The 13,625-nt window shown below is 47.0% G+C and overlaps 1 protein-coding gene across 1 annotated transcript in view; it reads left to right on the top strand.

The window, feature by feature from the left end:
* The window catches only part of LOC142577985 (uncharacterized), a 59,594-nt gene extending 51,159 nt beyond the window's left edge, over positions 1-8,435 (top strand). The window contains exons 7-9 of the mRNA XM_075687410.1: positions 2,863-2,962; positions 6,466-6,565; positions 7,459-8,435. Of these exons, the coding sequence (XP_075543525.1) occupies positions 2,863-2,962; positions 6,466-6,565; positions 7,459-7,726 (468 nt within the window). The 3' untranslated portion in view covers positions 7,727-8,435. The remainder of the gene's footprint in view (positions 1-2,862; positions 2,963-6,465; positions 6,566-7,458) is intronic.
* Positions 8,436-13,625: the final 5,190 nt, after the last annotated feature.

Here is a 13,625-nt window from a genome sequence, read left to right as displayed (position 1 = left end):
GCGCACGTTAAAGAACACCAGGGTGTCAATGTTAATTCGGAGTCCGCCACCACGGCATGCCTCATAATCCGATTGTGGTTTTGGCGCGTACAGCCCCATAATTCAATTAACGTTTTAGCACTTCTGCCCCCATGCGATGTGACATCTGAGGCAACGACAATGCTCAACCCTCTCAGAAGTTATCAACAATGGCGCACACCAGCGCCTCAAACAAACACGTCTCCCTGTGTCTTCTGTGCACGACGCAGACAAACAGTAGTGGGGCACGCAATGTAACGTTCAACACAAGCTCGCCACTCTCGCATTAGACTAAACATTGAAAAAAATAAAACATTTGCCGTCAAAATCACTGCTAGTTATCATCAATGAAAGCCAACAGCACAGAAAGTTTCTCGTACATCGATTCCCACAGTGCGTGGGATCCGCATAATTTTCTTTACTTCAGTGAACAGTCTCATGATAAATAAATAAGGGCAACTCGTGTAGTTTTTGAAGCGAGTAATCAACAAAGTTGAGGTAAATCTCATGACAGCAATATGAAATATTCATTATGTAGGGATAAACATCGCCAAGAGGCGATTCACAAAACAAAATGCACATCCAACGCACACGTTGGAATCTATGTGACGAGAAGCTTTCGTATAGTGCAGAACTAAATGCTTTAAAATTGAGGGTTATGCGTACAATTTTTTTTACGTTCATCCTATCACGGAATGTTTGTTTATCCACCACAATGGTCACGCATTCATTGTCATGCATTTTTTATATGTTGTGGGGGGTCTCAAACGTGCACTCCAGAAAAAGGAACGACAATACAGTAGTGCAGATAATCACAAGTGCGTTTATCGCACCTTTCGTACACCCATGCCACTAAGCCGATTTACTATCGATAGCACATGCCGATGGGTCCGGACGAATCGATGAAGTCCGACTCACCGCGACCGGATATTGAGCGAATATGTTCGCCTCCAGACTCGACACCAGCGCCTAATCGTGTGTACAGTCACGCGAGCGGTGTCGCGTTCGAAGGATCGAGTTCGCCCGTTCGGGTGCCCCGCTCGGGTGCCCCGCAAGACTGCTCCACGGAGCGTTCCGACAGGCGCGCGACAAGTCCGCGCCCTCTGGCGACGCCTAGCCAGAGAAGGAGAGGCTACTCCCTTTTGCGGCCGAGTAACCTCGCCGTTAAGTGGCGTTAGCAGCTAGCGTGCCTCGACTTGCTCCTTCCCAAAATCTGCAGCGGTTGCGGAGGAGGACATCGAGGCACCCTAGCTGCTAACGGAACTTAACGGCGGCGTTACTCGGGTGCAAAATGGAGTAGCCTTTTCTTCCAACAGCTAAAACCCTTCGATGATTTGTTAGTAGCGCCACTCTCCTTCACGCGGCGCTTTCCTCCTCGATTCTCTTCGCGCGCCAGCCACGCGCACTGCGCACGGCACGCTCTTCCTCCTTGGCTCCAGCAGCCTGGCCGCAGTATTCGATGAAGGCGCATTATTTTGGATCAGTTGCGCACCACAGTGGTGTACAAAAATTTTTGAATCGTGATAGCAGCATCGAGGATGCTGAATGTGATGTTTATGAGCAGTTTCTTTTTCTTCTTAAAGCCGTGTGAATGGGACACACTTATGTAAAAGGAACTTTGAGGCGCGTTCTATACTCCAGACATTTTTTCTACCACACGATAAGATTTATTCTAGTCCATCTGTTCTAGTATTGGTTGCGGCACAACCCTCTGTGTTTTGGTTTTTTCTTCTTGCCTGTGCGCGCATGTGCACTGCAGGTATCATATTCAGCGTGCCTTCTTGTAATGAATTGGTCGCGAGTGCATCATCCGTCCGTGCGTTTATCTTCTCAATGTGTAGTAGCTTTCTTGCTGTGGTCGCTAAACTGAATAGGACGGTTGTGCAATTTCAGTGCGAGCAAGCGTGGGCAATCATGTGAACACCCCCTGCACATAGCCTGTATCCGCGAGAAAACCAAATAATAACCTATTCATGCGTAGGTGGCAGCCCAATTCAAAACAAATTCGACTGAAAAATAATGCATAAGCTCCAGTGGAGTTGCCTAAGTGTGCGTAAGCATACTCCCGAATTTCAAGTTGGTCGACCTCTAAACTTCAAGTTTGCCCACCCCCAAATTTCAATTCGGCTCACCCGAAATGTCAATTCGGTCAAGTCCCCAAACTTCAAGTCGGCCCACCCCCCAAACTTCAAGTCGGCCCACCCCCCAAACTTCAACTCAGCCCACGCTTAAATTTCTACTTGGCTTAACACAAAATTTTTTTTGGCCCACCCCGAAATTTAAAAGTTGGCCCATCCCTACGGGGAATCGGCAGGGCGTTCTTTATCTCCTCTGCAATTCTCAGCCAGCAGCATGCTTTTGCGCCGTCATCCGACGGGAGCCGCCGGCCTAGCTGCCTACAACTATCATAACGCCCTGCCGCTTCCCCGTCGCCAGTCATGATGCAGCCGACCATGTTCACCGAACGCACGCTTGAGAGCAGCACGATACCACAGCGATACCAATTTGCGGGCTTCCTTCGCAACCCAGAAAAAGACTACGTGGGACGTATCGTACAGAAAACAACTCGATCAACGGTTTCTGAAGGTGCTGCACAAATCTGCTTATAAGGCATGGGCATATAAGACAAAGTTGAGTAATTAAACTTAATTAGTTATTGCGTTATGGGGAAAACAATAAATTGCCTGAGTTACTATAGGACATCGCGAATAGTATGCGTTCGGTTCAATTCGCTTCCACGCGCCTTTCATATTTAAATTCTTGGCTGAAATTACATGGGACACCCTTTATATGGAATCTTTGTGCGTGAATATTTTAAATGTGTATACAACCCTTTCCTTTCAGAGCGTGTGCATTGTAATAAACCGCGTAGAGAGCTCAGGAGTCGAAAACCATGTCAATCATGCAGGAAGCAGCAATCCCGAGAAGGAGGAAATGAACACAAGTATGTTTTTTTTTCTTTTTTACCATACTTAAGCAATAAATGGCGCTGTAACTTGATTTTTCTTGTCGAATTATCGTTCTGTCTGCATTATTCTAGTGAAACTTGCGCTTATTTTTCTCAGTTCTTGCCACTAAATGGTGAATTACCCGAACCCGCGCACCCCATAATCTTTGTCATAATCATAATCTTTGTCATAATTTTTGTCATTACCGTGCCCTGACATCACGCGAGCGCCGCTCGTGTGATCTCAGGGCACGGTCTCGCACCTGTCGTCTGCTGCAGTTCGGGATGTGTCCGGGCGCCTTCTGCAGTGCTTTCGTTTGTTCGTGTCTCAAATATATTTTTACGACATCTTCGTTCACGAAGATTTATTCAAAGAGCTTATTTCTTAGACAACAATACCATTCACAAAGGCGATGCTACAGTGCCAGCCGAAGGAGCTCAGACCAGCCCACTGCGAGTTTTTCGTGCGCGGATCGACTACCGCAATAACATAGCACATAAGAATCCAGTTATGCTACCATACCTGCCGCGGTGCAACAAGTATGTCATAAACGCTGGCTTTATATGACTTCTACAACAGTTAACTTGATTTTAATCCGCTTAAACAGGTTTGCTCACTACGAGTAGTTCATGGTATTATCGAATTTTTGGCATTACTTCACAGAAACGCCCGGCAGTGACACGAGGACTCGACTAACGTTGCAGTTTAAATTCTACCAGCACCACTTGCTTCTTTAACTGCTTCTCAAAATTGGGCGGTTCTTCACTTGTTTATTTTAAATGGCGGTAATTTGAAGTAAAGCTAATTGAGGCTTACAGCTGTTGCAGAATACGAAAAGGATTGTACCAATATATATTCCCTTTTCCGTGCTACACGTTCAACTCACTTGGGCAATTTATTGGTGCTCGTTGCTTGAGGAATATACATGATGAATCTATTTGGCGAAATGACACAGGCTGCTCGGCCCCAATCTTCTTGTGAGATATGCCTTTCGGACCGTATGGCTGTAGCCAGAAAGAAGCCGAAGCGTCATTCATTAGTAGTATGGGACATATTGGAGGATATCATGTGGTGGACAGTCAAAAATCAAGTGAAATATGCAAGGCTTGTGGTGTCTTCCTCATGAAGGTTTGCGAGCTTCTCTTTTATGTACCGACGAAGCGAATAGTTCTCCGTTTGTATAATTAAACAACGCTGGATCGAGACATGGTGAGGCAGAAGGCGCTTGAATTTTCGTCTTATAGACAGCCTAAGCTGCGCTGTAGTACCTCGAGTATACTTTAGGCATTGCAATTTGCGCTGTCAAAACTGTTTCATGGTTTAAATTCGAAGTTGAAGTGAAGTGATGGGTTTCGCGAACAATTCCTGCCTCGTCATAACGACAGTCGGTTGGTACCGCTGCATGGGGGACGTGCCATTTAGTCGATAAAGGCTACTGAGGGCCACCATGAAGCATTTCATCGCTTGAAATTGATTGACAATCGATCTTAACCATGAAACTTTTCTTTCAGCTGATTGATTCTATGGTATTTGTGAATGAACTATGTAAATTCTCTACGTGACGCGCCATCGTCTTAGCAGCCATGAGCAATTCACTTTATGTGGACCTGTTTTAGAGAGCGTTGAAAGTAGCAGCAAACTTTTTCATACGAAATGCGCGCCTAACCCTTCCTTTTACGCATTAATAAAGTGGCCACATTCAACTAGAACAACTCACCAGAGTAATAAGAATCATTATCACAGCTTCCCTGGGCAGCATCTTTCTAACACGGATAACATGTTGACACCAATTACCAAGATTTTTCTTCCATGTAAAGTGCAATCTCTCTCATAGCTAAGTACTAAGGGAATGTTAAGCGTTTAGCGAAGCATCATACACAACTTCGCGTGTTAAATGTGCATACATTCCTTTTACGCAAAATTTATGGCATTGCAAATATATGCGTTGCAATACCAGTAGACCCCTTCAACAGTGCATAGCATGCGATATCCAAGCCGCAAATTTTCTCGACTCGCGCGCTATGGAAGAAGGAACTGTGGTTCAGGCATGGCAGCAGAAAGAAGCCGACATATCCTTAAATAAGTACGGCTCGAGTCACCCATATCCCAAGCATACACGAAGGGAACGAGCAAGCCGGAACAAACGGCGTCCTGACCGTGACGTCACTCGCGAGAGGGTGCCACTCCGAATTCTCGTAGCTAATGGGGGTAAGTGCCATCAGAAATGCCGCTAGCAGAAGGTTCGAAGTAATAATGGCTGCGCACACTAGAGCGAGCGTATTTACAATACTCGTCATGCAAAGAAAGGGCATTGGCTCAAAACTGACACTAATAATGGCAACGATATGGCTCAGCGCTGGTGCTACGCTAGCAGCGCAATGGCTGCTGCATTGGCATAATATTCGTTCAATCTTGGCTTTAACTGTGGTCCAGCATTGGATTGGGTGGCAATTTGCCAATATGCCAGGGTTGGTTGCGAATTGGTATCAATTTCTGCCAGAATCGGAGCGTGCTTGAACCATTGCTGGTGTGCTGCCTGGGTAGCCCCACGGTCAGGTTAAATTAAAGAGTACGCTGTGGCACCTGTGATTGAGAGCCCTCATAGGCGTCGTTCATTCTTGTGCTGAGCACTAAGGTGCGGGATCGACTCCCGTCCGCAACTACCACCTTGCGTAAACGCCATGCGGAAGCTCCATGAGGAAACTGCCGCTTAACGAGTTCTCTGCAGCATTGTACATTCCGGTTCCTTCACCTACAACGCCCCTCATAGCGACCTGGGTGTAGACATACACATATGAGTCTTAAAATTCAAAAAGGTAATTTCTCCGCAATCGCCTCGTCTTGTCGCAGTTTAGTAGTCCCGGGTCATACATATTCTATGCCTCCCATGAAACATTGCGTTTAAACACCCGTTAAACAGCTATACTCGGTTGTATACGTAGAGGGCAGCGCTGTGCACGCTCAGCACGTAGCGCGACCATATCCTGTCTCACTCCGCGCGTTTCCCTGCGTGGTTGCTCCTGATTCGCGACCCTTTCTAAATAATAAACTATTTGATACATTACAACTATAACTCCTGCACGCGAGTTTATATGTCAAATTACATGTTATTAGGGCACCTTCGTGCTTCCTTCGTGTTTGATACATTACAACTATAACTCCTACAAGCGAGGTTATATGTCAAATTACGTGTCATTTGGGCACCTTCGTGCTTCCTTCGTGCTTGCGCTTCCGCACAAGGACCTGGTTTTGGTCACGAATGTGCATCTTACAGTTTCGATTAGGTCACTATTGCAAATGCAGGTGAATCTAGGAAACTAAGGAAGCATTTCCAGTGGTTTGCGACTTCTTCGCGTTTACATTTATTGTAATAATAATAATGCCATCATCGGAAGGCTGTCCAGGCTCAAATATTCACCTTTGAACACAAAATAATAGGCGATTCATTCCATCGGAACAAACAACTGCCAGAAGCTTTTTCTTCTTTACCACCTTTCAGTGAACCAAATTACCAGGGCCGTGAGCAAAAGTAATTCCGGGAACAGCAACTTCAACTGCTCGAACTTGCTGTTTGGTCGGCCTCAGTCGGAAGGAAACGGGTGAGCTTAATTACTGCTTCTGCCGCCACGCGCGCGAGCACAGCTCAACTGTTGAATGATACCAAGGAAGACAACTGTCTCACGTAATGCCCGAACCGCCGCGTAATTTGTCGGTTTACAATCGTCTGTGTGTCGCCTGTGCTTTCACAAGATATATATAGTTTGCACAGACGTCATCGTAGCAGCCATTCTGGTGCATGTGCTCGGAGGTAAACTGTCCATGACCTTCCGAAAAAGCTGTCAATAAAGCTTGGTGAGTTGCATTTTATTAGCACTGTTAGCATTAAAAAAGAGGAAACTACAGCTGTACAGCAAGACAGGCGCAAGTGCTTTGTCGCGACTTTTGTTAGAAACATATACAATGCCGAAGGACCAGCGCTTGTTCTGTATTCTTTCTCGTGTTTCATTTGTATGTGCGCCGCCCAAGAATGCATATTATGTAGTATGCAAAAACTGATACGTATATGTTCCTTAATCAAAGTAACGTATCACTTATAGACATAAGAAACGAATCCGAGATAAGATGCAAATTAAAACTACGCATGTGCCTTATGAGACCCTTGTATCAGCAGACGTCTCATTCGCGCTGGCAGCAATTGTCGGCAGCCAAAAGCGCAAACATGCAAACGTGATTTTAGTACTGTATCGGTGCCTCCTACACTCACCTTCGTTTTCGACAATGAAACATTGACGCCTTCACGAGCACTTTGGTCCTTGGCTCTAAGAAAAATGCTCGTCCAATAAAGTTCTTCCTTGCGATCGTTCATTTTACTTCATATGTTTTCCATTGCGACCCTGTTTTGGCGAGTAAAACGTCAGGGTATATTTCATTATTTTTTTTTTTTTACTTTCAACTTCCCAGTTCCAAGAGGTGTTCGCATGTTCATTCGCAGGGGATCCACCGTGTCGAGCACGACGCGAATGGTGTGTCTGCCGGTCACGACTAAAACAACGGTTCAGATAGCCAGCACCGAAGTGCCCGGAGACGTGTTCGGCGAGGCTAGCGCCGCTGCGACCTTCCAGCACAGATCGTCCGCCGGAGAGCCGAGACTGGAGCACGCCGAGTTTAGCGGCTACTACGACAACGAGGAAGAGCGTAGCCCGAGCGCCGTCGTTTTCCCAGCATTTGCGACAGTTCCCAGCGCTCCACCAGTGCTGTAAATATCAGTTAGGGCAGGAAATAGGTTACCCTAGTAGAGTGAGGTGCTCCACAAGGAATCGTGAAGCCTTACTGCGTCCGTTAGAGCCTCCTTCCTTTTGGGCTAGTTATTGATTGGCGTCTTGCCGTAAAAGAGGTGAAACTAGCCGAAGTTGCGATGAAAAATGCGCGTAACACTGCTGGTACTCTTCGAACCAGTATAGTCAGGAAACGTTGGGAGCCCATATCTTTGTTCTGAATGCATTAGCATTAACTATGCGCTGTGAATGTCTAGATTAGTACGTATAGTAACCAATGCTGCGGGAAGAGATTCTGGGTTTTTTCACTCGATACCGAAGGTATACGAGAGAAGAAGCGTTCACCTGTGGGTGTTTGAGAGAAATTATTAAGGCTTAGGGGGCCTTGATGGCCTGATGTCGGTGTTTTGTAACTCAAATACTGGTAAGCGATCCTTTACGCCAGGTATATTGCTCACCTGGCATGCGATTGTAATCTGTATGCACCTGCTCGGACAACGCAAGAAACGAGTGTCCCCCTTTCGACTTTTGATCTCCATTCTGCACAGCAACTATTGAGCGACACGAATGCAGGTCAAAAACAAAAGACAGATAAAAAGTGACTGTCTGTTGTTTTTCAGCATCCGTGTTCGAACCTTAACACACAAAATGCGCTTACTTACTTACTTTCAGCAAACAATAAATTTGCATACAGAATGTTTTATGTCTTTACGTGCGTGCTGCCTGTCTTCAATGACACGGCTGGAATATTGAATAAAGACAAATATTTCACTCTTCTCTTTAACGTCATATTACGTGTCACTGTTTTCAATCACGTGCGCTAGTGTTACTAAGGAGGTTTCTGTTTGCAACATTGCAATATGCCTACTAACATCAGGTATTTAGCACAGTATATTTAATATCGTTTGTCTGAGGTATTATTGCCTTCGTTTTTCGTTATTTCCTGTGAATACTGACCACGGTAGGCCACGTATTGCTGATGCTTGGATTGGTGCAGTGGTGGAAGCCGCACTGCGATAGTATTGGCCGAAGCTTTACACAGCGAGAGAATTTAGCAGATAGAAGGTGACAAAGGCGCAGTTTCTGAGATAAGCAACGGTTATGTCTGCCTTTTTTGCGTGTCGGCGCTAGTGTGCTGCGTTGCATAAAGCCCCTGGATCTTCGGAATGTAGCGAAGGGCTTTGTTCTCTCCGCCGAGCTACGCCACTGGTGATGGTGATGATGATGATTTATTGGCATCCCCTTCGAAACGGGGCGGTAACAAACGAACGAATAAAAGCGCGAAAATACAAGGACGAGAAGGCTACGACGACTAATCGGAACAATTATCGGTATCGATAATCAATACTCAGTACCGACTATCCAACCAAAAAGCCTCATCAAATAGTTAACCAGCCTGCTTGAGCTAATCAAGTAATTTGTAGATATTTATCAGTCCATCATTTTGTCTGTCTCCTTAGTAATTTCTCTCTTCCATACAACCTCTATATCTGCCTTGTATATGTACAAAGGTCTGTAACGTAACCAGTCCTATCAATTTCTTTCCTGCTTTTCCTCCACCAACACTCTTAACGTATCTGGCTTATTTCGACCGCCGACCGGCTAATTCTTCCTTACGCTTTAAGTCCCTTCTAAAAGGTGGACGTTTCCTATGGGTCTCGCTGGGTGAATACTTTCGCATTCTACTCGGATGAGCGATCTGTTTCGCATTCTATTACGTTCCGATCCCTATAAGTCACTATTGCTCTTGGGAGCATTATCCATCCGCGTCGGCACATTGTGAACCCGTGAATAACCATGCTCCGGCTACGTCTGGGACGGCGGCCAGGGCCGTATATTGAAAGCAATGTGCGATGCCGACCGAGAGTACCTACTGCTGATAGCGTGGCGCGCTGTGTTCTCTCCGCTTACTTAGCGTTGCAGTGAGACGCGCGGGCCCGTACTTTGTAAACGGTCTGCGGAGTGCGGCGGGAGCTGAGATCTCCATGAGCGCTATGTTCTCGCCGCTTCGTAAGCGTTGAAGCGACAGGCAGCACGAAGGTAAATTCGATCGCTGCTGCGGGCTCCATCTTCAAAGCGATCGTCTTACATGCGGACGGACGGACGGTTTTCTCGTTTGGTAAGTGCAGAAATGCTTGTGCATTTAAATGTTGAGACTAACTTTAGCATACGCTGAAGGTGAAAGCCTGCGCGTTCACGAAGGATTCGTTACATTACTTTGGCATTCTCATTGGAATGCGTTTTCTAGCTCCCATTACTTGTTGCCTCTTGCTTTTTTTTTTCTTTTTCAGTCACCTAGATATCCCCGTTGGTTCTGAGTTGTTATTGGCAGGTTAGAACGGTCTTGGCAAGTCTATGGAAACCATTAAGAGGCATACGCCGGTTCATTGAATGGATTTTTTCAGCACTTTAATCGACCAGGGGTAGCTACGTGGACTTGTATATATCGTGCCTTCTATATTCTTGGGGCGCAGGCGGGATGATAGGGACAGGGAAAGGCAAATTAGACAAACACACAGCGCTAACTTTCAACAACAAGTTTATTTCCCGTTCTCGCTGGCGTGCTTTATACTGCTCAAAACATCATAAGACACGTGTACATTGCTCGGCAAATATGAACAAAACCGGGAAAATCACACGCAGGCACTTTTGTGGCCACACTGATTATTTAGAAAGACGTTCATTCAATGTGAACAGACATAATTGAGCTCTTTATTCATAAAGAAATTGATGGCATACTAGCGCACGCGCTTGAATTTAGGTACCTTAACGACGGACGGTCGTCGGATTTTTCGACCGATGAGCCATCTAAGCATTTCGCCTTAAAAGCGATTCACCGATGATTAGGAAACTTCCTACTGCGAAATTAGAACGGAGCTCTATACGTGCTTTCATTTCGCGATATATTGGCTGGGGCGGACAATCTGTCTCATTCGGCACGTTGCAAACGGAGCGAAGTTTGGCGCGACTACCTCGCTTATTGGGTGATCACGAGAGGCAGCACGTGGGTGACGCGCGGGTGCGACTCACAGCAACCGCCGCAGACAGACTTCCGCTCGCGTAGCGCTTTGTTTCCATGCAGACGACGCGCGCTACTGTGGCGCCATCTCGCAGCCATTGCCTCCGAAAAGCCCGTCTTGCGCGCCACAACGCTTTTCTTCTCTCTTTCGCCACTTCTCCGCTTTCCGCCTGATGGTTCCGCTGCACCCTCCTCTCCTTTGCTCCTCGCCCTCTCTTCTCTCATCTCCCGCTGCGCCCCGCGTTCGCCGACGCTCGCAGCAGGAACAATCGCCCAGTTTGCACGCACCGGCGTGCTTCGCGTGCTCTACCGCAGAGACCTCGTAAAAGGTTTCTAACAACTAATGTTGAATTCAAATGGCGGAGTCGGAGCAGCCGACGGACTCCGCGAGCGAGCACTCGACTCTGGCGCAGAGCAACGCCTCCAGATCCGCGAGTGGAACACAACCTGCGCCGCCGGAGCAAGGCGGAAGCGGAAGTTCTATCACCGAGTTACCCAGGATACCTTGCGTGTTGTCATTTCCTTCCGCTGTTTGCTCCCAGTACCGCCGCACCGGTTACTTGTCTCTTCAGCGCCGTTCACCTGTTGCCTTTTTAAAAGTGCGGAATGGATATCTCGCCAAGCCTGCAGCAGCTTTTGCTTCCTAGCGAGTCGTGACCGGTGGCGCCTCCCAGCAGGCAAACGTGGTAAAGGAAATACGTCACGCAGAGTTCCGGTCCACTCCGCCGATTTTGGCGGAGCATCTTTTTCTGCTCCACGGAGTGACTCCCGCTCTGAATCCACTCCGACTCTCTCATTGCAACACCTTACTCCCGCTCTCACTCCGTCATTGGAACAAACTTGCTCCGAAACGAGCAGAAAAACTTGCTCCGACTCCGCCATTGGAATTCAACATAACTCTATTAAATTATCTGGCTTGGCGACACCGTAAGAGGGACAAGGCGTCGACGTAACATTCGGCTGCTATTTTGAGAAATGGTAATTCTTGTCGTTGCGCTAAGCCGGTGCGCAGTGCACTAGCTCGCAGCGTCACTAGCCCTTCGGCAGCCAACGGTTGCACCGACGTCTTATCACTTTGGTGTCCTCACAAAAACAGACTTTTCATGTAATTAGTAGTTAAAAACACCTCTCGAGAGCGCTGATGCCGCGCCCGCGACACGTGTGGGAGGGCGGTCTTTCCGCATTTGTTTCGTAAATTTCCCCACAACATTTAAACGCATAAAAATATACCTACGAAAATCATAGACGAGTGGAACTATTGAACATGATCTTCAGAATAGTGGCTAGCCGGGCTTGTTGGTACGAACACATTTATTTAGCATTTTCATTTTAATTCGGGAGCATTATTTGGCCGTTAATTGTGTATATACTCAATAAGGGCAGTAAATATTATTTTGGCAACTGGGCTAATCAACGATAACAAATAATACCCCAGGCAGCTTAAGCAAAGCGACTGCTGACGGTATACTGTCGGTCCCATCGTCGTGTCTCGCATCCTTATAAACAGCTTGGCCCATGTCTGCTGGAATATCCTGTGTACATATTTGCCACTAGCGTTTCCAGGAAATTATCACACGGTACAAAAATTAAATAACAGGTTGCGGTCTGTTATGTGTTTCCAGACGCTCTTCGTAGTTTTGGAATTTAGTAGCAGGCAAAATGACATCATGTGGCATCTTTTGAAGGGGTTTTGGTGACTACAACACAACTCAGGTTCGTAATAAACCGAAATTATTGTTTTTGTCGTATTGATGCGAACGCGCCAAATGGCCCATTGAGCGAAAAAGCCGGCGTCTGTGGCGGCAAAACGGCACCTAAATTCCCATTGGTTACGACGCCACGTCACGACTGCGCCTCGACACAGCAGAGCGGGCGAAAGGGAACACCTACTGGGCGCTCCAGGTGTTGCGTGAGGGGAGAGGGCACCACAGCTGCGCCACGTCAGCTTCTCTCACAAGCAAGCCTTATCTTATCCGCGCGTTCCTTGCCCGCGCAAGCTCTTGCCTGCGTTCTAACTTCGCCTCAGTAAATCACTGTAAAGAAATGAACATATAAAAAGCAGAATAAATTCGAAAGGAAAAACGTTGAAGGTCGTGGGTTTCGAACCTACGACCCCACGCTCAGATGCCGAGTGCCTTACGCACCAAGCGTCTCAACGCGCTCGCTTGCCCGTGAGGAGTTCGTAACTCGAAGGACCCCTCCGCGGCGCTCAATTGGACAGCAATGCTTTCGCATTCACAACTCATAAGCAGTGCTTAGGTGTCCTCGGATTATTGTGGGTCGGTATATTTACCAGTCATACGTATATCACCGATGATTCAATACAGCCTGACATATGAATACGAACTAGCACATATGATATGTCACGTTGATTCATCAAGCACTTTGCTAAGCTTTTTATAAGAGGACTCTACATGTGGATTCCAAGCTGAAGTAGCAGCTTAACAAGAGCCAAGTAGGGTTCCACCATTTACTCTAGCAATCGGCTCGCCTGCAACTTTGAACACCTGTCAGTCCACGGCTGTTATATTGCTCGGCAATTTCATTACATGTTCTGCTTTCCTACCTGAGCACCGATCTGTTTTAAAGAAACCTGTCACGTACTTTTCTTTTTTATCAATTTTCGTTAGCGGCACGACGTGATTCGCTTGTGGGCTTGCGTGCTAAAATGAGAGCGGTATCGTTTGCAAATGTTTGCTGTTGCATAGACACCGATGATGCCGTGAAGGCTTCCACGTTACAGTAACTAACGTACTCGGAGTACAGGTTGTGCTCTCCTATTGGACGCGGCGTTCTCTTTTATAAAGCTTCAATATGGCGCTTCCCATCTACGTGGTGCCGTCTGCCTCCGTAGCCACGCTGCCA

Source organism: Dermacentor variabilis, chromosome 4, assembly GCF_050947875.1.
Source record: "Dermacentor variabilis isolate Ectoservices chromosome 4, ASM5094787v1, whole genome shotgun sequence".
In the NCBI taxonomy this organism is placed as follows: domain Eukaryota; kingdom Metazoa; phylum Arthropoda; class Arachnida; order Ixodida; family Ixodidae; genus Dermacentor; species Dermacentor variabilis.
This window is presented reverse-complemented; position numbering and strand designations above follow the sequence as displayed.